At 38.7% G+C, this 27,403-nt stretch overlaps 2 protein-coding genes across 4 annotated transcripts; one reads left to right on the top strand and one right to left on the bottom strand.

Annotated features, from left to right (window-relative positions):
• The first annotated feature begins 36 nt into the window (after window positions 1–36).
• f2r (coagulation factor II (thrombin) receptor) lies at window positions 37–4,041 on the top strand. Its single transcript, XM_079451193.1, has 2 exons — window positions 37–244; window positions 477–4,041. Exons 1-2 carry the CDS (start codon window positions 172–174, stop codon window positions 1,646–1,648), a joined length of 1,245 nt encoding a protein of 414 aa, XP_079307319.1. The 5' UTR covers window positions 37–171; the 3' UTR covers window positions 1,649–4,041.
• Window positions 3,014–27,121, bottom strand: ssbp2a (single stranded DNA binding protein 2a). 3 transcript variants are annotated; one of them, XM_079451194.1, is made up of 17 exons: window positions 26,894–27,121; window positions 17,543–17,615; window positions 15,440–15,501; window positions 15,058–15,142; window positions 7,685–7,762; window positions 7,200–7,256; window positions 7,051–7,111; window positions 6,089–6,156; window positions 5,940–6,007; window positions 5,810–5,849; window positions 5,680–5,715; window positions 5,318–5,372; window positions 4,763–4,833; window positions 4,624–4,681; window positions 4,494–4,522; window positions 4,288–4,385; window positions 3,014–4,195 (listed from the first exon to the last, which is right to left on the bottom strand). In XM_079451194.1, exons 1-17 carry the CDS (start codon window positions 26,944–26,946, stop codon window positions 4,180–4,182), a joined length of 1,008 nt encoding a protein of 335 aa, XP_079307320.1. In that variant the 5' UTR covers window positions 26,947–27,121; the 3' UTR covers window positions 3,014–4,179. The 3 variants fall into 3 exon arrangements, with proteins under 3 accessions (XP_079307320.1, XP_079307321.1, XP_079307322.1); XM_079451195.1 differs by having other exon boundaries at window positions 3,142–4,195; window positions 5,318–5,383; window positions 5,691–5,715; XM_079451196.1 differs by lacking the exon at window positions 26,894–27,121 and adding an exon at window positions 18,192–18,311 and having other exon boundaries at window positions 3,176–4,195.
• Between the last annotated feature and the right edge of the window lie 282 nt (window positions 27,122–27,403).

The following is a 27,403-nucleotide window of genomic DNA, read 5'->3' as shown; positions in this document are numbered from 1 at the left end:
CTGTTGCGCTTCTGAGTGGGCGTTCACATCCAAACTAGAGAGGGCGTGGATCCATCCTCCCAAGTCTCGCTTGATGCGAGGGACAGCAGTTTTTGTCCTTCTGCTAGAAAGTAATAGTAAAAACGTCTTTGTTTTTTGCAAATCTTTTTCAGACCAGTATTACATTTAGACATGTTGTGGATTCTGGTTTTGATGGGACTGTTTGCGCTGGAAACCTCCGCATCTGTGCAGCTGCAGAAAAACGGTAATGTCGCATCTATGTGATTTCATTTTCATGGAATTGACATAAAACAAACGCTTTTATTGTTAAGCTTTTTCAATTAACCGGACAAGGGATTGTTTTGCTACTACATAAAACTTAACAAACGCATCAAACGAATTCATCATTTGGTGCGTTTTATCTCAAATTGAATAAACATGTTGAGTGACAACAACCATTGAACACGAAGGTAAATGTGAATTTCAACTCTTTTCAGAAACGACTAATTTAGTTCGGACGTTCTCGGCTTTCTCCATCACTTTAACCGACGAGCCGATTGAGTATCTGGACGTCCAAGAGGAAAGCGGCTCCGGGATAGAGCCCGCATCCCAACACAGGAAAGATCACCACCCTGCGGTCAAAAAGCGCTACTACATCTCCCAAGAGGCCTCCAAATTTCTCACAGGCCGTGTAGTGACAGCTGTCATTCCAACGATATACACTTTTGTGTTCATTATAAGCGTTCCTTTAAACCTCCTCGCGCTTGTTATGTTTGTGCGCAAAGTGAGGCCGAAGAAACCGGCGGTGATTTACATGATTAATCTCGCCTGCGCAGACCTGCTGTTCGTGCTCGTCCTGCCGTTTAGGATCGCGTACCATTTCAACGGAAACAATTGGATATACGGTGCTGGGATGTGTCGTTTCGTCACGGCTGCTTTTTATTGCAACATGTATTGTTCTGTGCTACTGATTATGTGCATCAGCGTGGATCGCTTCATGGCTGTCGTTTATCCGATGGACTCGCTCACGTGGCGCAGTCCGCAAACCGCATCCGTCGTGTGCGGTGCCATGTGGCTTTTATCTATCGGCGGCGTGACCCCTTTACTGATCTCCGATCAGACCATTGCCATCCACGACCTTGGCATAACCACCTGTCACGACGTCCTTGACATTCATCACCTTCGCGAGTACTACCTGTACTTTTTCCCCATCTTTTCGTCTCTTTTCTTCTTCGTCCCGCTCATTTTTAGCACTGCATGCTACGTGCGCATTATCCAAGCCTTGTGCGCCGCCAACGTGGAAAACCGCGCGAGAAAAACGCGGGCTGTTTTCATGGCATTAACCGTGTTTTCGGTTTTTGTGATATGCTTCACACCCACTAACATCATCCTGTTGTCGCATTATGTGCGGTTTGCTCACAAGCATAACGACGAGTCTTACGCCGCTTACCTGGTTTCCATGTGCGTCGGGAGCGTCAGCTGCTGTTTAGACCCACTCATCTACTATTTTGGGTCGTCGCAATGCCAAAGGCAGGTTTGGGCATTTCTCAGGTGCCAGGGGGTGCAAAACATCGAGAGGAGCGCGCAGTTCACCAGCAGCACCACGTCAAGCAAGCTGGAGACTTTTAAAAGCAGCGTGAGTAACCAGTATCGGAAGCTAATGGGATGACGCTTTAATTCCCATTAAAGCTCGTTAACAACGACGTCACGTCAGGGTAAAGCATCTTCCCCTACAGATTCAATCCGTTGGAATAGAACGCTACTTACGTTTATCTGTACAGTCTTTTTTCGCAACTTTTATTATATATTAAAGATGACCATGTATATCTGTGCGTGTGTTTTGTTGCGTTAGTTAGCTGTATTTTTTAATCAAAACAAATGCACAATAAAAGCGTGATTTTTTAACTCGTAATTTGTTACTAGACAGGATATCCTAAACTGCTTAGGTAAGGTTTTTTATTGTAATTTAAATAAGATTTTTGTTCTTTCATAATACCGAATGTAAAATGTTCAAAATTAAATTTTGAAAACGTAATAAACGTAGAACTTTTAAAGTAACCGAGGTTAAGAAATACAAAGTATTACACTGATATGAATAAATTAGACCTGTTTATCAAATGCTTATTTACAGCTGTCCTTCTCCAATATTTCTATGGGCTTTCAACACTGCACATACGATTCTAATGTTCCTGAATAATCATAGTCATCCGTTTATTTTAATACACTGTATGAGCTACATAAACAACGATTCACTCCCATCACAGTAACAGAGAACACATCATAAAACACGCGCACATAATGCGTGGCAATAATCCAATGCACCCGCGAGTATATTATCTGATATATGTTTTACATTATTCAAATATGTATTATTATGTCCGAAGCACTAGCGAGAACATTCTGAAACAGAAAGTTCTCTGCCTTTTCTGTTTATTTATAGGCTGATGAAGGACCAACCAGACAGACGTCACTGGGTTTATTATATGCAGTTCAGTAGTTAAAATCAACAATATTTCTGTCCCATTAACTGTGCAAACCTTAAATTAAGAACAAAACAGCCGTACAGAGCTCTTCGCCTCGGGTGTTTTGAAATAAAGATCTTAACTTTAAGCAGGCGGTTATGAGCTCATTTACATTATTTATGCATTTATAGATGTATAAAGATATGTTTAACAGACACTCTTGTTAGACTTGGATACTGCTGTAACCTGAGCGTCGTAAAGCGATGAAAAAGGCCTCATTGAAACTCTTGCATACCCGTCTTTGTACCCAAGTGTCACATATGCTCTGTTTCTCTATTTTTATCATTACTGCTTTATTTTTTAAGGCGTAAAAGCTAATGGATTCTTGTTACTATTAACACACCTGTAGCCTACAGTACTTGTCGGATTCTTAACAGTTGTACTGTGAAAATGTTATATAATTGTATATTTTAATACTGTATAATTGTGGGTTTACTGAAGTCATGCCTGACTTGTCTTGAGTGAGTTTTCTCTTGAAATTTAGGCAAATAAATAATCAGAGGGTAAAATCATGTTATTGACTGATATCACAATTTATTGTGATGCGATGCAAGCATCACCATTTCGTTGGGCACATTGGTCAAAGTACTGGTGTTTGTAAGAGACAATTTTTTTCTTATTTTCTTTTTTTTCTTTATTTGCTGCCGCACCTTTGTTAACAGAGAAACTTGCATCCGCAGAAAAAAAGACCTTTATTTACGATTTATAGATGCGTTTAGGAAACAACTTTTTTGTTTCATTCTGTGAACTAATAACAATATTTCTTGAAATAAAATGATCGTCTAATATTTGCAGAAAATGAAATGTGAAAATAACAGAAAAGATACACTTGTATTTTTTTCAGACCTTACATGCCTCTGAGAGAAAGTTCATACACTTTTAAGCAAAAAAAGTTATATTTGTACGTGTATTTAGGAAAAGTAAAAAGAGTATTCTTGTAAATTTTCATTTGTCTTGTCATGCTGTCAGTCTTTGACATTGCTGTTGTATGACTTCATGTCACTCCTAATGTTTGATTTTGTTGAAATTCAACACGCACTGGACTGGCCACAATATGCCGATTAAATGAAAATTTGCAATGGTCTCTCATTTTGTTCCGCAGCTGTATGTATTTTATTGACCAGATTGATATTGCTTCAGCTTGACCATTATGATCTAGCTGAGACCTATGGACATCAAAAGACAACACAGAATACAATGGTGCAAATGATCTTAATGTGAGCATATCTTAAATTCTTCTTAGTTTACTTTGTACTTGAGGTGAAACCAATATATTCAAGTTTGGCTCAGTTGTTTTACATACTCACACCTTTGGTATGTATAAAATGCTTTTGATACATGGTGATCTTCCACCACACTACGAATATTCTAATAAAAAAATTTATTTAGTAGTGGCAGTGTGTTGAAATCCAGTGATCTTGAGGTTAAAGATCACTTAAAAATCATTTTAAAAGAACCCCCTTTTCCCTCCTGTGTCAATATAAATGGAACACAAACATATACCATAAAATAAAGCTGCTACCATGCTTTCTGAAACTCCTTTCGTGGCTTGCTTGGGTTTGTTTAGTTTTGGTGTACATAGAATAACATGAAAACATAATTCACAATAGTAGAAACGTCTGAGGATTCTGCTTCTTCGCTGAACCGCTGCAGTGTCTATCCATTCACACACTCATGGTCATATTTGGAGAGTACTGCATAGAGAGAAAGAAAGAGAAGCTCCATTTTCAGTGACAGATAATGTTAGTAAAGACGGGATTCCGTGGAATTGATTTTTTATACTTACACTTCACTTTGAAAAGGGTTGAGGAAGTTGCCACCCATTTCTCCATCATCTCTTGGTGTGCCAGGCCGATTGTTCATGCTGAGGTTTCCTGGTGAGCTCTGTTAAGTGTAAAAAATGATGATCTTTTTAGAAAACTATAATAACCATGAGAGCATTTGTCACTATTGAAATGTTTATTTCAAGAGAATGAGGAAATTGTTGCAAACCTTTGGGAGACTTTCGATGTCACCAGACCCTGTTGAACACAGGACAATAGACAGACTTATCCTTATAGATGGACATTTACAACAACACAAAGTTTCGCATGACATTATGCTGTGTCAATTCAATATGCACCATTTATATGATGAGGCTCCATGCTTGCCATGCTGCCTATTGGGCCGTCACTTGGAAACTAAAATGAAAATAAACTGCATTACAAAACAAAATATACTTTTCTTATTATTAACCAATTTAAAATGAGTACTTTGCTCACATTTGATCTGCTTCCGTTAGGAGCGACTGAGCTGATCAAACTGTATATGTTGTCACCAGAGTTGTTTGACTCTAGGAGATGTTGTTATACATGATGTATTTTTTGAACATTGTTTGGCGAACACAAAACAACCGACTTGCATTCAATAAAGGTAAACAATGGAACAAACAAATGTCTTTTTATAGGGTCAACATAGGCAGCGTACTGTATGCATTGACCAGATACATTAAAAGAGAGTTTACTAATGCTTGTTTCAACGAAATCCCAACGGTTTGAATTTGCACACGAAACAAAATAATAATTGTCATTTTGTGACATATTTATAGTATAAATATTCTAAACTAGGCTTTGGGGGCCTCTTTTTCATCTTATCCTGTTACACACCACAAACACAGACAGCTGCATACTTCATATACCATCGAAATTGCTCTGGCATCCCACCACCAAGCCAACTCCATTATTTGTATTTATTTATTATTGCATAAACCTACATCTTCATTGACTGTTATTGTCAATCTAACTCTTTTCTTATAGATCCAAAACTGCTTTGTTTACCTGCTGGACTGGGTGTGATGGGTGTTCCAGGAGGACCACCTCCTGCTGGGGGTCCCTGTAAACACACTGATTCTGCTTATTCAAATGAGTTACTCAAAGCTACTGTTGTTACATGATGTGACAAAATGTGATATTCTTTTCAAACACTTGTCTCATAACCTAATAATGATATTTGGAGCAACAAAAATTGATTTCAGTCAATCATTTCACTATGATTTCAATCTTATTCAATAGGATTCAAACGATCGAGGTTATATTTTCACAGAATGTTCTTTACAATATGTATGATGATTTTATGTAGAATACTGTAAATCACAAAAAAAAGACTTTAGCTGGGTTTCACAGAACATTACATTACCTACCGAATAACTACCTGGAGACGTAGATGAATAATGGATCTGAGATGGCAAAGAGAGGGTAAGAACCGTTGTTGATGTTATTCATGATATAAAACTTTTGATCACTTATCAATGTGCCATGTTTAGAACTTACCGAATTAGGAGGGTTTGGCCACGGTCTGCCTCCAGGACCCCTGTAAACCGTCATAGGACATTAAATAACTCAACATAGACAGCTAGAATGGTTAAGAATGACTGATGGATTGAGATATTCATTTAACTACATGCTCATTCCAGGCATTCCAGGTCCTACAAGGGCATTAAGGGGAGGTCTCATCCCACCAACATAGTTCTAAAAAGAAGCATAATGCATTAGAATACATTATTGTATTGTGCAGTCACGGCTCTCCCCAATTATTCACACAGATCTCACCTGGGGTCCAATAGGAACCATTCCTCGAGGAGTCATTCGCTGTATGGGGCCACTCATGTTGGGATGTCCTTCACAATGTAGAAATAAAGCATTGATTTTTGATCTTTCGGTAGTACTCTATATTTATAGTCCTTTATTATGTACATATTATGTGCATATATTATGTACATTTTATGTACTGTAAAAAAAAGTGCAAAAACATTTACATCTACGATTATTCACACAATATTACTCATAAACATGCAGTCTTTTTTGTATCATTTTCGGTGCTGATTTTGTAAGAAAATATGTGTATTCTCTCATTGGGTCATTTAGGATTGCATTACTAACCGAGTTCAGCCTATTTTTATTAATTTTTTTAGATCCCCATTAGCTTTACACAGCAGCATTACTGATCTTCCTGGGCTCCATGCCACTCTTAAAATACATTCATCATTCTATGCATCAAAAAAAAACAAAATCATTTTCCATAATATCCCAAAAACATTAATTCATAACATCTTCCTAGGGTCTACACAACACTTAAAATCCACACATTCTTACATGCATAAAAATTAAATCAAATTTACAGGAACGCAAGCGGAAACCCATTATTTTAAAGTTTATTTCTGGCATTCTTGTAAAATTTCAGTTTTTTTACAATATCTTTTTAATTTATTTTTTTAAAACAGTCAAAACTATTAAATTACAGAACAAGACCAGACATTTACAAGAAAAACATAGAAAACTGTTTAATCTATATTCTTGTTTTTTTACAGTGTACGTACTGACAATGGTAAAAGATTCCATGCCTTTATAGCTCTTTATATCACTGTACATTTGAGGAAGTTCGTTCTCACAATGGGGAACTGTGTAACTGTATAACATTCCATGAAAAAACCTGCTTTCAGTAAGCTCTTTTTAACATCTAACAGCAGATTTTATGTGAGACTTCCTCATAAATGTATTTTAAATGTCAATACCTGGTTGTCTTGTAGGATCCATTCCACTAGGTAGGAGGGGCGAGTTCCCAGGGCCCAAAGACTGAACAAATCACACTTTTAAGCACTAAATGAAAACATCAGTTTCCAAAAGAAACTATGCACAGAAGAACTAGACAGAAGGAGAATACCTGACTGGGTATTCTGAGAGAACCTCTGGGCTCACCTGGGTATCGAGGAGACATAAACTAGCAGGGAAACAATATTGATCAATTGGACTATATCACACATATATTATCAAGAACAGAAAACAATGTCACCATACAACAGGCAAACCAAAGTGCTCCTATTAATATAACCACCAGAGGGCAACGCTTCATTCTTTAACTAAATTTTGGATTTTAATCCAAATGAATGTATCTCAAAAATGACTTATTATTTTATACAATTAACCTTGTTTGAGGCAAGACAAAAGTTATGGGTAAGAACAAAGTGTTGCAGTGTACAAAACAACATAAGGCTTAATATATAAGGACAGATGATGTTATATTGCAGATATAAACTTCATTTATCTCAATGGACTGAGCTGATTTAAGGTAAAACGCGGTCAAATATGTCGCATACACTGTGTGTGGAACAGTACTTTGACCTTAAGTGAGTGTGTGTGTGTGCGTACTTGAATAAATCCTGGAGGCATTGGCATACCCTCTCCAGGAGGACTTCCAATAACAGGACTGTGCGTTGCTGCTGCACTCTACAGGAACACAAACACATGTCTTAAAAAATATCTTACAGCATCTAAGAAATACAACTTTAGAGCAGAGAAAGATTCACACATCTACTCTGTAACGTTTGCAAGTTATTAGATGAATCTCAGATGAACCTGTTTTCTTTAAAAATCATTACAAAGAGATTATTTCAAGGAGATTAAACATTTCTATATAAAAGGTTAATATTTAGCTGCATTACAGTCATGAAAATGTATCATTACTTAAATTATCGCATCTGAGACTTCATAATGGTTCGCAGATAGGCTTCATTTTCATTACATGTACTTTCAGTGTACCCTTGCCACAAAATGGCAGGACTTTGAGTATATGTATAACAGTGTATGAAAACATAAAATATATGTTTCAGTAAATTTTTATTCATGTGCATATTGTAAATACATATATACAATCCTTAACGTTTTTGCCAGATCCAGCACTCCCTGTTACTATAAGTTCACCCATTTCCATATTTATTTGATTCTGTCCCTTCTGTCTGCAATAAGGAGGCAGTATATGTGTGTGTGTGTCTTTAGAGAGCAGGATGCTTCCAGAGGCTGGGTAGAGACACTCATTTCTTTACTCATTAACAAAAACGTGGGTAGCATTGCAAGTCCCCTTGTCTAGACTTTCTCATCGGCTGCATCAAGACCACATCCTTACGCTCAGACCGAGGAAAATAAATTCAATCTACAAGGGATACATAAAAAAATCACCTTACTCCAGGTTCTCAAAACCCCAAATGAAGCACTAACATGCTACGAAAGTTAACTCTCAGCACGACAAGATTCAAATGACTAAGACAGATTCACATGTATCCAAACCAGTCAAAATGCCTTGATGTGAAGATTTCATAAAACCAATTTGTGGGTTAAGTTTATATTCTTTTGTTTACATGTTTGTGTGGTTAATTTATTGGAAATGTTTTCTGTTATTTTTCTAGTCTAAGGTGAACATTAGATTGGAAGAATGACACAAGTCTCTCTGTGGCTGTCTCTCTGTGTTTTGAGGAGTTCTAGCTGGGACCCTCCTAGCTATTGTGTATGTATGTCAAACCCAGGCATAAAGAAATCCAAGCATTGTCTCCTGCTTTCCTGGTTCCATTTCATATTCAACCCTAAAAAGATGATTCTGTCTGAACTTTTGTAATCTTGTCACATCCATTTAGATAAGCATGTGATTTGTAACAAACTGTTAAAAATGAAGAGAGAACTGAGAAATATTATAGTGATAGCTGAACTTGAGCCCGGTGTATGGCATGACACGACTTTTAAAAGCTGAGAACAGCGACAAATATACAGTAACAACAGGAAAAATACCAATGATACCATACAGGAAGGTAGGCGCTAGCTGCCCCACTCTTTTGATCCATCCATCCCCCTGTAATGCTATTGGGCACTTCATGTACAGACAAAATAGACGTGTAGACACATTTGAACTCCAAAGAAAAAAACAGGTTGATGTAGGGTTGATAAGTGCAGTAGTCCGTTACCAGTGTTGTAGCCCCTATGAGGCTGCTCAGGTAGCAGCGTGAGTAGAATCCATCCAGTTTAGAGTTGTTCTACCACTGAAATAATTTTATAGACATTATTTTAAGATAAAAAAACTACAAAGTGTTGCTTTAACTGAATGTACTCTAGTTTTGCCCATGATGAAGATCTTAGGGTTAGGTAACTTTTTTAAGGATCAGGATGACTGCACAGAAAACGTCTCCGGTTACTGTCGTAACCTCAGATCCCTGAGAGGAGGGAACGAGGAAATGCCCTTTTCCAAACCTGTCCTGAAGACTTATGAAATAGAACTGGCCAATGTCTGTCAAGACGGCGATAAGAGGCGTGGCCACCGCCACTATATAGTACTCAACATCTGGACAGCATATCCTCAGAATCTTACGACTGAACATTACAGCAGTATATGCAATGTCTCGTTCCCTCCTCTCAGGGAACCGAGGTTACAACTGTAACTGGAGATGTTCCCTTTCGAGAGATGTCTCTCAACATTGCGTGAAATGCTATGGGGAACCGTAAAAAAAAATCACACCGCATGAGCAGCGAATAACAGCCGCATAACTCTTGGCAGTAGCACATGGCACAACTCCCACTAACAGCACACACCTTACATAGGCTCAAAGACGATTGGATACCAAATTCTGCAACAGGATCCAATCCAACCGTAACACCTTAGTTCCCAAGAACACTACACTGAACAGGGTAGCAATACACATAGCAGAATAACAAGTTTAGAAACGGCAAGTGCCGGGCCAAGCAGGGCAGAACAAACCCTGTATACTAAGCACTGGCATTCAGCCAGCGAAATAGAATAAAATGGGATCGGCCAGATCCTCCGTCACGAGCAGACATCAGTTAGCCAACATGAGACCTTACAGATAAGCTCGAACCGAGACCAAGAGTGAGCGTGACCATATGTTTACACACCTGTGAACAAAAAACTTTATGCAAGAAGCTGCACTTGCGGCTATTTGGCACATCTCCCTTATGGACCAATACACAGCACAAGTAAGCAGGGCTGTGCAATTAATCGTAATCGTCAGCTTTGGCCTTCATCAATTACAAAAACAAAATAATCGAGTCAAACGATTATAGTGTTGCATTCCATTTTGCAAGGACACTCTCTATTCTTGTAGCATAAATCCACAGCGCACCCTTTCCTTTACAGTGGTTCAGTAGTGCTATTTCTTTACATTTATTTTTCAATTAAATTCAGAGTTTAAAAGCCAAGTTTTTTCTATTTTCTATGTTGTTTTAAGGGTAAATAATAGAGTAATAGTGTTAAATAATCGGGATCTCAATACTGGCCAAAATAATCCTGATTATGTTTTTTGTCATAATCGAGCAGCCCTAACAGTAAGGGAGCTCAAAATCAAGCAAACAGCTCTCGAACAGCGCTACAATGGTACACATAATAAGCACACAAAGAAGAAAGAAACAACTGTCCAACAAACGTACGAGGTAGACACATTTACATTTAGTCAAAGCAATTTACAAAGAATTTACCTTATATACCTTATACAACACCTTATACAAAGGGGTAAGCTCGCATGTGGTAAATGGTTGAAGCATATCAAGCCAGCGGCGCTCAGCCGCAGCACTAAAGGGCAAAGACTGGCGCGACCAGCCCTGTATCTAGCTGTCCTACAAGCAGTACACAGAGCAACGGAAAACATGTAGCAAACGCGGACTCGAGCGGCTGCTGAAAGGCCAGCACCACCGCAAAATCCAGCCATATGTCAAAATAAAAAGGTCGCAAATACATTCGCTCTCTGACTCTATTCACATATTCACAGAATGGCCACATGAATCACAGAAAAACGCCTACGACAGGGGTTTGTCTGGATTAAAACAAATATATGGTTCAGTTGGGGTGCAATAACCCGTTTGACGATTTGTGAACCGCTGAAAGCACCTGATAAGGGGCTGTATGGATATGCCACAGATATGATAGAATGAAACAAAGCGAGGATCTAATCCTCGCAGATCGATATGCAACAAAACTGGATTGCATAACAGCACGTAGTACGCGGTAGTTGATAGCATTCCGTAGTAGTGGGCAAATCTAACTTCAAACAGAGGTATGATAGGGAAGAGCACTGAGTGACCGGGGCCTTGTGAACTCATAATACGGCTCTAGCAGTTGACATACATGAAGGGGAGCTTAAAGCTACACAGATCCATTGCTCGATATAGGGGCTAAGCGCTGCGTATACGGGAGCACTGAAAACCCAATGTGTATACAACAGGACACCACCGTGCCAGGAGCTGGAAGCAAAGAATACTAGATAGCGAGACTGCGAATATACAAATTGAACAGCACCACCCTGCATCCACACACCGCTCAGCGCTGTCTCCTGGAGTCCGATATTAGGCTGGGACACAAGATATACAGCATTGTGCATAAGTAACAACGAAGGTCTGTGCTAAAGTGCGCGCAAACCCACATTCACATGGGGAGCGTGACAGTATAGCAAGCCACTTGGTGTAAAGCCTGCACTCTTTAGTCAAAAGTATTTACACAGGTATTACAGACACTTCATATCCGTATAACAACTGTAAGATATAGCGCACATGTAAAACACATATAACGGTGCACTTTGGACATGGGAAGTGATGGCTGGGACAGGAATCGAACCCGGATCTTCCACAGAAGCGAGCGGCTCTAACCACCTTCCTACAGGGGGCAACTCACAAATGCACTGAGCTCATAAGGCTTCAGTATAGGTTTGGAGTAGGGGATTCCCCATAGCATTTCACGCAATGTTGAGGGACCTCTCTCGAAAGGGAACCCGACTTTTGTTGCATATGAAGTCTCTGCGGGGATGGTCCAGGCCCGTCTAACCACCAGACTATCAGACTGTCCACAATATCTGCAGTCTAATGTATTGCAGTGATGATGTCATCCTAACCACATCTCATTTCCCGCCTCCCTCCGCTTTACACAGAGCAGATATTCACTCACTGTGTGTGTTTGCTTCTGTATGTCTGTGGGTGACCCTCAATGAATAACATGCATTGCATTTTACAATTTTCATTGTTACAAAGTAGCTGTACATGAAAACATGTTAACTGTTAACTATAACGCACACCCACACAGTCACAAACACACACACAAGGCTAAACAACTCTTGTGAAGCAACATCTGTATTGTATGTCATTCTTTTTTCTCTCTAAAATGTGAAAACATTGTGGTTTTGTGGTGCTATTAAAACATAGCTCGGATGCATTACAGTCAGCTCAAACAGCCACTAAAACAAAATCTTGAGCACAAAGTTTTCAGTAAAAAGGCAAACAAGGATCAAAAGAGCACAAGTAGACTACACAGTGTAGGAGCAACAATCCAAGTGAATGTGGGCACTGTGCACGTATGTGAAATATCTTGCACTCATGTTTAATTTGCTACTGTTTGTGTTGTAGTCTATGTGTGAACACAAAGAAAATGAGAGCACAGATGAGACTGGCCTTAAGACAAACAGGAGAACATCAAGAGGGTATATGAAAGAGGTGCATGTAAAGACATTGTGTTAAAGCGGATGTAACACACAGTTTCTGCCAATCTTATATTAATCTTGAATACCTTTAGAGTAGTATTGCATACTTCCTACCTGCGAAAAGTCTTTAGTTTGATCACATTTATAAAAGACAGATACCGCTGTACAATTATTTCCGAAAACGGAATCATCCAGGGGGGGAACTCGCCTTATCCCTGCATAACTGTTGTTTCACTATAAGCGTGGTGTACCTTATGCACGTTTGCCAACAAAACACAAGACAAATGACTCAGTTTCGCTTACCTCTTGCGGTTCATGATCTCTCAATCTATCAGTTTTAAATGATTTGCAAATCTTGTGTTACATCCACCGTTTATATAACATTCCTCACCGAAATTCAATGAACAAACAAACACAGCTGAACTTCGCGAACAAATAAGCACATTGATGGACGGGCTCTTTCTTCCACTCTCCCTGGTTGACGTGTGGGAGTGCTTTTCTGAGAGAAATGTCCAATAAGGGACTGAGGAAAGTTGTTACGAAAAGAAATTTCGTACCCGAAAAACTTTCCGAAACCCATACGAACGCTGGGGGAGAGTACCAAGAACAGAAATACTATGTCATACGCCCAACTCGTTTTTTTGACAAGTTGACCATGTGGAGCATGTTTAACATGGTAAAGAAGTCAGAATACATGAAACACTGCAGCACCACCCCTAAAAGCATATCAGAACGGGGCACAACAAAATGCTTAAAATTTGCAGCCTTGTTAAATGGTTTTGATTAATGCAATTGCATGTAGTTTTATCTGCACACTTTACATGACCGATGCAGGTAAGCTTAGAATAAAAATCTTTTTTTATCATAATGCTTATTTTATATGTTGCATATCACCCATGTGGATATCATAATGTAACCTTGGTATACCCCAGGGTATGTTATAACCAATACAGACGGTGGGCTGACTTTTCATAACATTTCACTCTGCTTAAAGCTAAACCAGGCATTCTCTGTTTGATTTTCACAGATGTTTGTCATTTAATGGCAGACACTTGTAACTATTTTGAATGCAAGAACTCCAATATACTGCACAGACAGAAATGTCAAAAATGTGACAACAATTCCAGGTCTCACCTATTATTTACAATGTTATTTTCTAAAATGTTATATGACGTGGCACAAAAACTCTAAAGTAAATGTGTGATAACTTAAAATGCAAATTTACACGACAAGCTGAGACCAGAAATAGCTGCTGTTAAACATGCAATGTGTATAGCCTTAGGAGTTCAAAATAACAAAGCCAAACATCTAACTGATCACCAGAGACTCTCATTCCATCCATGCTAAATAACAGAAATGCAAAAGATTACCAGTCATTGTCTGCTGTTTTTTTTGGAACACAATGAGGCAGAGTGGGTACAAATAGTGTGTTTGTGATTTGCTAGGGAAATGGAAAATGCTCATACACTCGAGGTGCATTTACAGAGCTGCCCAAAAAATTTCCATGCTAAAAATGGTATATAAATAATGGAAATAATGTAAAGTCACTGGATCCTTTGTCAGAATTTAGTTCTTCTTAGGTAGGCATGCGATATGTAAAATAGTGACTTAGGTTTTACAAGAGCATGCATGCACAACAGCTATCTGGTAAAGTATTACAATTTGTATAAAAAGATATTAGTTCATTATTACACAATAAGCATAAAATAGCACCATGATTAAATAAATTTATACAATTTTGGTTCAAACAACAAAACAGTTCATGTTCAACAAATTATAATCCTTCTAACATTTCCTAAATGAATGAGGATGAGTGTGATACTTCACAGCATTGGAACAAGAACAAAAAATGAAACCTTTATAAGCAGTTAATCATCTTTGATAAAGGTTAGAAGGGGACAATCAATCTGGAAAACAATGAGGCGATATGCTGATTTTGACCTAATGAAAATGGGTCGCTATTTTATAGACAAGCCTTTTAATCTCCATCTCTCGTGCTCTCTCTCTCTCAGAGAGAACAGAGGTCAAGGTGTCCTCATTCTGCTAGCCAAGATGACCTCAAATGTATGACATCATTGCTATCGCATCCAGCATGGACCAATTCATCATCCTTTCACAGCTTCTCGCTTCTCTTCTGCTCACCTCACCTTGGCGCACTCGCTCTCAATTATTCTGTGTGACTTCTCAAGAGACCGTATGTAGCTCTGCTGTTCACATGCTGCATAATGCAAAGCGGGCACATATCTGCACACTAGAAACGCCAAGGTTGTGGGTACTCACGTAATCATGAAAAGCTTTGGCTTCACTCGAGTGCTCGCATGTTTCTCTTCTCTCAGGAGCAGCACAGTAGAGATCCCAAAAAACACTGCGACAAACCATGTGCAATATTATATTAGGGCAGTCTGATAATACATGAGCATCATTGGCTAAGTAAAGCATGTGTTAACCTGCCCACCGGTCAGACGATGTACATAGCAAGGGCTATGTCAAACCCCTTTTTTTTCAAAATAGACACACAGCATAGACATTAGCATATACGAGCAAACTAGTTTGTTGAGTCTTGCTTTTCATTTTCAAGAGCACTCAGAAATCCCTTACTCCATCAATAATATATATTCTAAATATATAATCTCATAATTATCAGAGTTGAAAAGTTTCTTACCACCACCATGAGTGCAAGAACCCAGGTGGCTCTCCTAATGTTATGTTCTTCTCCCATCGGATCTGCCAAGTTAGTCAGAGAACAAAGGATGAGTTACAACAAATTCAAAACGATTCAGAACAGAACATGAACTTTTAACCCATTTTTAAGATATCTGGAAGAATGCTTGTTACCAAACAGTTCTTGGCCCCCATTGACTACCATAGTAGGACTAATCTTACATTTAGCAATGTGTTAAGGGTCTCAAATGCGTCTCAAAGCATATAATGAACTGCCACTATTATGTATTAAAATTAGTATTCTCGTGTTGCAAATCCAATGACACCGCTATTGACGATTAACATTTTGGTATCGGCACACTTGTGACTCAACCGAGGTGGTACTATCAAATGTATCAGGTATTGTAGATAGTGGAAATCCCCCCAAAAGTGAGTTGTACCGTGCCGATCTGTACTGTACTATGCAGTGGAAATGAGCAATTGGTGAGCTGCCCTGCTGTATAAAGGCTACATGGCAACTTCCTTATAAAAATGTTTTAACTTCTATGCTTTCTTACATTGAGTTTATAGCAGTGCATTCTAAGACTGCCTTCTTTGAAAAGAAAACATGGATAAATAGTTTGTCAAAAACTAGATATCTGAAAGTGAAGCCTGATCATGAAAAGAATCTGCTGTTTCAGAGAAAAACGACTTCATCAACAGAAAATACAGATAAAGCAATTCAGACCAATTTAAGTCTACATCTATACTTTTACCACACCCTTCTCCTCTCAAAATCCTAAATACAGAAACAAAATATAAAAAACTCCATCCATCATGATGAGATCACTGACTGAAGTCACTTCCAATTTAAGAACAATTTAAGTGCTGACGCTGACTTGCATAAACAACATTAGCAAAAATCGTTTTTGCGAGGACAATGGCTATTTTTGGGTGCAAGTGTGAACGTTCTGCATGAGCGAAGTGTGGCAAAAGGCAGGAGTCCCAGAGGAAGCCGAGAACAATGGATTTTGGGGGGGAGGTAGTTACAAGAGTTGAGACAAGTCTCTGGCTTGCTGATGTTCATGTTGTGGTTCAACATTTCTGTTTTTTCCTCTATGACCATGCAATTGTCATTTCCTTTTCCTCCATTTTCTTTGTTTTATTTACAGTATTTATCTAATCTTGGTTCTCTGGAATTCACAAATATGTACTTGACTACTGAGCTAACACTCTTTATCTGAAGTAACTTGTTGTTACTCAGGTCACCTGCATGGTAAAACCTGAAAAGACCTCACTTTATACAAGCACTTAAAATCAACACTTTCTGGATAAAAGCAACAAAAAAAGTGACTGAAATTGATATACAGGTTCTATAAGTGTTTATATGTTGGTATCTAATGCGATTAAAAGCATGCGTTTTTACGTGTAACGAAATCATCCTTAATACTTATTGATGACTAACTTTAGTGCCGTTTTATTTAGTGAGTCAAACCACATTCTTAGAACAGTTTTAAGAAGGGAACACTTAATCCCACAAGAATCTGTGTAAAGCAACAGCAGACAGTGCTTTTAGACAGAAACATTTTGTCCAGTTTCTCATGCCGGTCCCTAATTAAAGGGACAGTTCACCCAAGAATGAAAAGTCTGTCATCATTTACTCACCCTCAGGTTGTCCCAAACCTGGATACATTTCTTTGTTCTGTTCAACACAAAGGAAGATATTTGTAAGATTGTCAGTAACAAATAAATCTCTAGCAGTAAACAGGGGATGAGATCGATTTGGTTTGACGACATTCTTCCAAATATCTGTCTTTTTGTTTAGCAAAACAAATACATTTATAGAACCTGGAACAATCTGAGGGTGACTAAATAATGAAAACATTTTGACTTTTGGGTGAACTTGGTATCAGAGTACAGCAAGAGTTTCATGGGAGATGCCCACCAGTACTTGAGCCCAACAGTACAGGAAAAAGATTACCACGTTGTGTGAATAGAATTCACAACAAAACATTTCTATACACAACTAGTTTGCTCATTTCACAAGTACTGAGAAGAATGTTCTGATTTTTATGAAAGATAATAAGGTCACAGTAGATGGTGAAAAGTGAAAAGGTTTACATACCTCTGACAGGAAGGTCTGTGCAGATTTCTGTGCCCCCACATGTAGCAGATATTCATACACATAAAGTGCTAACCTTCAGAAACAGAAAGTTGAGAAGACAGAGGAGACATAGAATTAAACTTCTGGTTAAGCTTCCATAATTTTTTTAGTGCCGATGTTTAAAAGTTTTCCCCTTTATTTGCACACTAAAATGTCACACTAATAATAAGTGGATGCACAACATTTCTAATTTGATTTTTGTTCAGCCATCAGACAGCAATTACTAAACAGAAGAAACATTCATGGTTAGCATTATAGTAGTGCCTTCATCTTCAATTCAGTCTATAATTCCAATATTCGATACACATTAAAACAATTACACTTTAATTGACAAAAAGAGAACCAAAACTAGTTGTGCAACGGATCACAAAACTCACGGATCGGATCATACTTCGGATTTTGAGTCACGGATCGGATCATTTTTCGGATCAGCAAAAAAAATTGTGTAAACTACTAACTTAACTACTAAAGTCAGTAAATAAAACAAGGAACAATTACACAAATTAGCATAGATAAACAGCCTACAACATAAAATGATAAATTAATTAAGTAACAGTAGTATTCAGGTGCCGACATGTAAAAAGTAAGTGTAAAACACAATAATGCTTACTGCATAAGTTAAATACAGATGATTGGCAGACAGAAGCAGGTATTATAGGCTGCACAAAAGTTTTGGCTTGGGGTCCTTCACATGCAGCAGCTGCAGCACATTCCACAGCACCAATAACACAGGGCTGCCCGCAGACGTGCCTAACTTTAAATCGGCCCTACAAAACAAGGAAATCGTCGGATGCCGATATATTCAAAAAAATGACAAATATCGGCCCGATATATTGGCCTCTATTGCCGAGTTATAGGTTGTCTAGGCTCCAGTCAAGTACACCAGGTAAAGTATTAAAACAGTGCACCGGCCCAGTCAGTGGGAGAAGCAGTTTGCAGCAAAAGTCAACAAAAGCGTGTAAGTATAATTGGTTCATCTTGTCTTATTGAGTTTAACGCAGTATTAATGCTTTGTTTACTACCGCCGTGTCACGTGTTGAAGTCGCGCTTGTTCTTGTCTAGTCGTGCTGATTTTGCTTGTTATTGTAAGATATTGTAAGACGTTTCCAATGCCAAGTAAATCATGTGGAGCCTCATCGCGTGAAGACCGTAGAGCATAAAGACCATCGACAATCGACCCCACCAAGCAAGGACACAGACAAGGCACTTGAGTATTGCACGTCAGCATTAGCTATTTATTCTCTTCTTGTTATTTGTCTTGTAGGCCTATATTCCTTATTCTTCGCTTTTGACTATGTGTTTTCAAATCCCTACTGTCACTACTCGTAACCCACAATTAGTAAATCTCCTGTATCACAAAGAAGGCAACGCAATGCTAATAATCTGCGCACCCTTTCGGAATCAACAACTTCATCAATCACAATTCCCATTAGTTTATGGAATAGCCAATCTTTTGTAAACAAAGCATATTTCATCATAGCTATTGCTAAACATTATGGTGTTTCTCTTTTAGCACTTACTGAAAGTTTGCCACACCGGCTGCCCTCTCCAATAACTACACTTTCTCCCACATCCCAGGCATATCAATCAGGGAAGGGATCGAGGAATCAGTCTACATATCCCTAACGACTGGGAATTTAACCCTCATGTGACAACACTTGCTTTGAGTCACATGCTGTTACTGTCATCCACCCTGTTAAAACTCATGATGTAGTTATCTATCGTCCCCCATGTCAGCTTCTACATTTCTTGTTCTCTAGCAGTCTCTCCTCTCTTCCTTCTCTGCTGATGTCTCCTCTGCGAAAACTCAGTACTACGATGCTAAAATCAACAACTCCCCGGATTCTCGTACTCTCTTTAAAACCTTCTCTGCTCTTCTTTGCCCCCCTGCACCCTCACCTCTATCGGACTTAACACCTGATGATTTTGCGTCTTCCTTAATAAAGAAAACGACCACCATCAGCAGTCAGCTCTCACCACTGGAACACGCCCAAACCAAAGGCACATGCTTGGTCCCCCCTTTCCCTCTCCAATCTAAAGATGACGTTTCAAAGGTTATGTCTTCTAACCACCCAACTACCTGCCTGCTAGATCCCATTCCCACTCATCTCCTCCAGGCCATCTCTCTAGGTAGGTTATTTAAAGTCTCCTGGAGAGGTGTGGTCTCTTGAGTCCTAACATCTCTATAGCGGGGTGCCTTAGGGCTCAGTGCTTAGACTGTTGCTCTATTCTGTATACATAACATCCCTAGGCTCTGTCATTCGGAAACATGACTTTTCCGATCACTGCTATGCAGATGATCTCTGGATGAAGGACCATCACCTGCAGCTGAACCTTGCAAAAACAGAACTGCTTGTAATCCTGGTAGACAAAAAGAGTAACGACACATTTTTAAATTCAACTGAGCTTATCAACCATCACATCTTCCAAAATGGCCAGAAACCTGGGAGTGGTGATCAATGATCAGCTAAACTTCACAGATCAGGTTGCCAGTACCACACGGGCCTGTAGATTTATCCTCTACAATATTAGGAAAATTAGACCTTTCCTATCCAAGCATGCTGTGCAGGTCCTAGTCCAGGCTCTTTTTCTGTCCAGACTGGATAAGCGCTCTACTAACTGGACTTCCAGCTTACACAACCAAACCTCTAAAGATGATGCAGAATGCAGCGGCAAGAGTGGTCTACAATGAACCGAAGAGAGCACACGTCACTCCTCTCTTCATTAAGTTACACTGGCTCCCTATAGCCGCTCTCATCATATTCAAGACACCGCTCCTTGCCTACAAGACCACCACTGGTTCGGCACCCCCTTATCTTCATTCCCTGATGCAGACTTATGTACCCACCAGAGCCCTAGGCTCTGCAAACGAACGACCTGTTGTGGTGCCATCAGACATGTTCAAAAGTCACGGAGGTCCAAGTCCAGGTCAAGTCTCTGTTATATTTTTATCAATAGTTCTCTCAGATAGTTATTGTAATTCACAGTGTATGAACCTAAATCAGTTTTGAAACATTGCAACTAATTAACTATACAGAATGTCTTGGGTATTTTATACAGTTTCGAACCAGTGCTGATGCTGGTGTGATAGCCTGTGTTTTCTTCTTTTTACTAGGTCTCTGCCGCACATGTACCAGTGCAAAATAAAAATTATTTTATTTTTTTTGCTGTAATCAAGGTTAAGTAATGTAATGAATTGCATGATATGCCCCTCTGTGCCGAGGGATGCCACCTAGTTAAATGTATTTTCTGCCAGAGCTGCAACAAAAGTTACTGTATTCAGTGATGAAAATGGTATCTTTGTATTTTGCTATCCAATTTTGAGTTAGATTAAGTCATAGTCTTTTGAAGAAATTACAATTTAGTTTTGAGTCATCCTCATGTTTTTCTCTAGTTTTAAGTCAATGAAATATGAAAAACAATTGAGTCTACTACAGGCACATTACATTTAGTCTGCTTAATCAAAATGGTTTAAATGATTTATTTGGTGTAATTAAACGTTTTGACATAATTTACGATTCAAATCACTTTTATTGTCACATCACCACAAGTGACTTGGTGAATGAAATTCTTGAGAACATGCTCAAGAAAGTGCAGCAACAATTATACACATACAGATTTATACAGATTACAGTGTGCAATACATACGTACAGTTATCAATACACATTAAACACCATATTTACACATTCTGCATTATGTACACACCATAATATGCGATGGTGCAGCAGCAACTTGACCTTAGAATAAAAATTAAAGCAAGGCATTACCATTATTTTTCAGAAAAGTTTAGCATTGGATAAATGCATCTGCTAAATGTAAATAATCCAAGGCGTGAGAGGGTGTCGGAGTCCACGTTTTACACACACAAAGCAGAAAGAACTAAGCATAGGCAATAATATGTGTCAAACACCTCTAACAACAATATACATAAACATGAAAATTGTGTTTGAAGTGCTAGCAAGCAATTATGACAAGCCATTCACACATACATAGATCAATTTCTTTGACAACTTCATTTGAATACTTTTACAGCGACTGATAAAATGACCAGGGTCACATCGGCTCAGGAGCCAAGCTATACGATAAATGCAAAATAAAATAAGGAGAGGTACTAAAAACAGAAGATGAACAGAGCAGTCATGAGATGAGCACAGTCTCAGAGTGCATCATTAACCTCATGCTGTGTTTTTTTCCCCATCAGTACAGCCTTATACCTCATTCCCCAAATGAACCGACAGCTTCTTCATTTGCTGATACACACTCAGTGGATGCACACAGACTTATTTCCCAAGAGAAAATAATTTTGAGGCTAAGCTGAGGAGCAATAAAGTTAGAGGGTGATCCTGTTTATATCTGGGACAACAATCTCTGTTTTGGGTTTGTTTTTGGCACATGCACTTGCAGTAAAAAGAAGAGTGAGTGAATGAAGACAAAGATAGAGATGGATGGGAGAGAAAAGGAAAATCATTAATAATGAATGATCAGAGCAGGAAAGAAGTAAGGAGAATGACATGAGGACAAAATGATAGCAACCATGGTTGCAAATAGCTGAGAAGTTGCTTTTACAGTATTTAGCAACACAACCTTCACTCCATACAAATAAGGTCAAATTGGCCTTTCACAAAGTAATCCAGTTAAATTACTGTATTTCTGCTGATGTTTGGGTCATGAAGTGGCTCTCTATCCAATGACATTGCATTAGATAACTTTAAACTGAACTACTCAACTGTTTGAGATCAGCGATGTTTCTTCCTGGTGTTTACACATAAGGGATAATTACCTCTGTCTTCCAGACCAGTTTGCACCCCCCCCCCCTCCTGCCCTTAGTTGTCTGACATCCTCTGTGAACAACGGAGTGCACTCAGGGCTGCTGAAAGGAAATGGCGCAATACCAAGAATCCTGCGGACCTATGGGACTACCAGTCACTACTGCTAGTTTTCTGCTAGTGTTAACACAGCTAAAAAATCTTTCCATACCACCAAGGTGAACAATGCACCTAACACTCGGCAGCTTTTCAAGACATTCAACTCTCTTCTTTGGCACCCTCCTCCCCCACCCACTTCGTCTTTTACTGCTGAGGACTACGGAGTATTTTTCACTGAAAAAACAATATCCATCAGAAAACAATTCTCAGTACCTCAGACCTCGATAAGCACTACCCTCACTTCAAACATTGAACTCTACTCTTTCGCCCCACGGACTGACATTGAAGTCACCAGACTTCTCTCCATCCACCCCACAACCTGTCCCCTTGAACCGATCCCCTCCCTTACGTAATAACTACGTTATTACTGTGAACGTGTCTATTTGTATAGCCGAGTGGTGTGAAAACTGTTAAATGGCGTTCGGCTAACGGCTAATATTAATTCTAGTCTGCCGGCATGTTGGTATATTTACAGTACATTTATTCTCAGTGAATTAAAGCTTTGTGACAGACCCTTTCTCATAGAAAATATCTATTTTAGATGGATATAATTTTTCTTTAAAAGAGACAGCCAGGTTCAGATGAGAAAATGAAAAGTACTGCTCATCAACTTTTAACTCTTATTAGTTAATAAAATGCTCTATTAGTTAGGAATTCGAAAGGAAAACGTGCTGTCTTCTCATGCTTGAAATGGTCAACTTGTCAAAAAACAAGATGGACGTTTGACTTAGTATTGCTGAGCTCGATACACTCCCCCAAGGTTCGGAAAGATTTCCGAAAGTTTTTTCAAACATGAAAATCAGTTTCGTAACAACTTTTCTTAGTCCCTTATTGGGCAATGGCAAGGCGAAATAAATAGCCCGCCCATGCGTCAACCGACGATTGTTTGGAAGATCCGTCTCCCATCAAGATTGGCTGCACTGTGGGCCTGCAGCTGCAGCTGGTTACTCTTGCGATTCTGAGATAGGTTGAGGTGTGTATGTTTGTTCACGGCATTTCAGTGATGGATGTTATATTAATGGAGGATATAACACTGGATCTGCAGATCGTTAGAAAATGATAGATGGAGCGGTCCCAGTGCTAAAACATGCCGGACATGAATTGTTGTTGCTTGATTATTCCACTCTGTGTTGACCCAAAACAGCCGGTAAGTAAATGGTTTAGTTTCCACCGCAGGGCTGATAACAGAAAATTGTATAATCTAAACATAAACGCGTCATGCTCTGCCTTGATAAAACAAGAGACAGAGCTAATACGCCTCTGCGCGCATTTATTCGCACTATTCAGTGTCAGTTAGACAAACATGCCGAGTTTGTTATCGTGCCGTGTCTAACCAGGCTCACGTGGAAACATTACTGTAACCGTTTCAGACTTAGAACGGTTCGGCGCAAAGGTCAAGTGCTCTTAGAGTATCAGAGGCCACACTTACTTGGCATTGTTGTGGAACATTAATCTGAATTACGTTTTACTTGGATTCAGTGGTAGCACATTTGTCTGCTAAACATTTGCATATTGATATAATTAAACGTGTGTGTGCGTTCATGTGTATATGCAAGTTTGGATTCCTAGGTAGGGTTGCACCAGCAATTCATAAGTTCTTTCTTAAATGTGAACGTAAAGTCCACACTAGAGGATTAGTAACTACTGGCTAGTAACTAAATCTGTATGCTATTTGGTTGCACCATTTGGTCTTAAGGAAGAACGTAACTAGTAGTTTGTAAACTCTCTGAAAAGTAATGCAGAGTCGCATAATATGACATTTACCTTTAAGAGTCCAATAGCAGCCTTTAAATTCATGAGAAAAAGTTCTGTTGAAATGTTGTGAATTTCAAAACATTCTCTATTTAAATTTATTTGACCTATAACATATTTCAAATAAGATTAATAAACGAACGCTTAAAAACAATACAGCCTAATCAACGCAAGAATAAAGTGACTTCATTTTACTGCCAACTGACAATGAAATAAAAAGATGATTTTATTTTGACGTGCATAACACAGGCAGAAATACAAACACGGATGCGCGCTAGGTTTTTGTTAGAGCCGTCAAAAATTAAATGTCATCACATAATGTTCTCTATTTGAAAAGGTAAGTGACTGTAAATGTCAGCTTTATTATGTGTGTAAATCATTCAAGAATGTCGAGTGAAACACGAGCTTATTCAGTTAGTTCAGTGAGTCTGCTATTTTATTCCTACAGTTACTCCTGATGGGAGATTTCCGTAAATATTAAGTTGATACAGTACGCAACATCACACTTCAACTACGTTGAATGGTGCAACCCGTTTAAGTCAAATGTAGGCTAAGTTACTTAAGCACAGCTGGTGCAACCGGACCCTGAGGCTCAAATTTGTCCTCATAATTCAAATGAAACAGGGCAAAAAAATATATAAATATTAAACTTAAATACAGTAGGGGATAGTTAATATGATCATCTTACAGAAAACAATTCCATTTAGGAGGTTTTCTTAATGTCTAACTAACACAGCTGAAGATCTCTGTGCGTATGCATTTTGTAAAGAAGGAGAAAGGGTAGCTGTGTAACAGACTGGCTAGAGAGACTCGTCGCCAGTTTCTAAGCTGTGCCGTCACGCTTGCTTAACCTTGCAGTAGGGCCTGTGCGATGCTGCTTGCATATCAATGACGGAAAGAAATATCAGAGGCCAACCACTCTGCAGGAAAACTGTGTTATAGCTGCAGGAATAACCACATGGCAATGAAAGATTCAATTTTTACATTGTGTTTCATGTTGTGTAATGAATTATCATTCAAGAACTTTAATTCAAGAAATGTGAATTATATAAGAACACAATTAAAATGGAGTTAATTCTATGGAGTTTATAGCTTTATTTTGATTTTTAAGTTTTGCATTACCTTCAATTCTGACACATTTTCCATTCTGTCAACTGCTATTTTAGATTAACTTTACAAGTTTTGCTCTTGTTTTAAATGAAGTGCCAGTTTAATCCAGTCATGTTAGTTGACTTCTACATTAGCATAGCAAAAGCCAAAGTAAGAGAGACATAAAATAATCATAATTTTTAGGACAATAAAAAACATGTTTCATGACATGTGATATAGTTCACGTCTCATACATATTTAGACATAATCTACTCACATACATTTTTTATATAAAATGCCCTTGTGTTATCTGGTGAGGGAGCGAAAGTATAAAGACCACATCTATCAATTAAGTAAAAAGTGACTCCAGTTAATATGTCTTCTTAAGCAAAACAATACTAGACAAAACTTGAAAATTGCAAACTAGTCACAAAACACTTGAGAACCAATGAGATTCAACATTATCTGCCATATTACAGCTAACAGGGTGATAAAATGTCTATTGATATTTCACACATGTGAGAATGTGAACCTGACATCATGCCCTATGTTGCATGTTGCAGTGGCGCCACCATCTTGGGAGGATAATACTCCACTGCTGTTATTGTTTTGAAATGTAGGCTACCGTTACTTGTTTTGTTTGATATATAGAGAAATCAAAAGTGAAAGAACCATGGGCTTTTCCTGAACGAATCTGCGTAAATGCTATTTTAACACAGCAAGACCGAACTACCATACTTATATCTCCTAATCAAACAAGAAAAACAAAACACTGCATTGAATGCACTAGCAGCCATCCTCCCAAGATGGCACAACATTCAACACGGCATCGATTAACAAGCTCTATATGAAAACACACAACATACCACCTAGCACCTGTTAATGAATGAAGTGCTACCTTGGCTTTGGGATATAGGCCTATTGAAGTCTCATTCTCACAAATACAAACAGCTGGCACTCTTCTGACACATGACAGGCATCTTCTAAACTTCAGCTTACTCCAGGGATGGACCAGATAAAAAGTGTTGGGTTAACATTTCACGCAAGGACAGCTTAAAAAAGTATTTTATGAATTAGAGGTTGCATTTGCTTCATACATCTATATATTACATAGGCTATATAAAATCTAGAATCTGATGCCTATATCTTAAAAATATAATTCTTTTTTTCTTCTCAACATAAAATGGTTTAGACATTCTTATTATTGTGCCTGTATTATATAAAAAAAGATATATAAAAGTCACCTGTCAGTACCGCTTTTATAATACCTAGCGTTGAGCAAAAGTGCCAAAACCACAAGGAAGCGAGCCGACATTCAGACAGCGACTGTAAATGCATAAAACCCTGTTAAAAAGGAATCAAACTAACAATCGGAGTTAAAACTTTGCTGTTGGCGAAAGTCTGCCCTTGAATGTAAAGATTTTAACAACAAAGTCTCTGTTATGCATAAAGAACATAACTTCAGGATCGAAACATAAATGCGACAACGAGACTGCAGAGATGACCGTGACGATAACCCTCAACACCCCCGATTAATAAACTTACTTTTCTCTGGCTTGGCCGTCCGGTGGCACGCTGTTCTTGCTTTTGGCGTACATGCTTTCACACACCCCGACTGTCACGCACCTGTCAACCCATCACAACCTCAGCTCAATTCGGCTGAAACAATCGCGTCACCATAGCGACTCCGTGAGCTCCTGACTGCTCCGCGGTATATTGGCGCCCTCCTTCAAAGATGTTTCAGCGATCCTGTATGGCCACGCCCCACGCATCACCCTCTTATTGATTTCCGCCACGCCTTCTCTCATCCGGTAAAACACACCCACATTTGTAGACTTTTTTAAGTAAACGTGATCGTTACTGATTCCTTAAAGCTACATTTCGTAGCCTCATATTAGGTTAGAAATCAACTGAAATCAACTATTTAACAAGTGCATGAATAAACCCGTGTTCAAAAATTGACATCTTACAACTACACGAAAGGAAAAGAACTTGAATAACTGCAATTATATTTTATTATTTACTTTGCAGTTTCAAACATAGTTTGCGATAAAG

This window comes from Barbatula barbatula, assembly GCF_947034865.1.
Source record: "Barbatula barbatula genome assembly, chromosome: 2".
NCBI classification, from domain to species: domain Eukaryota; kingdom Metazoa; phylum Chordata; class Actinopteri; order Cypriniformes; family Nemacheilidae; genus Barbatula; species Barbatula barbatula.
Note: the sequence above shows the minus strand (reverse complement) of the source record. Positions and strands in the feature narration are given on the sequence as shown.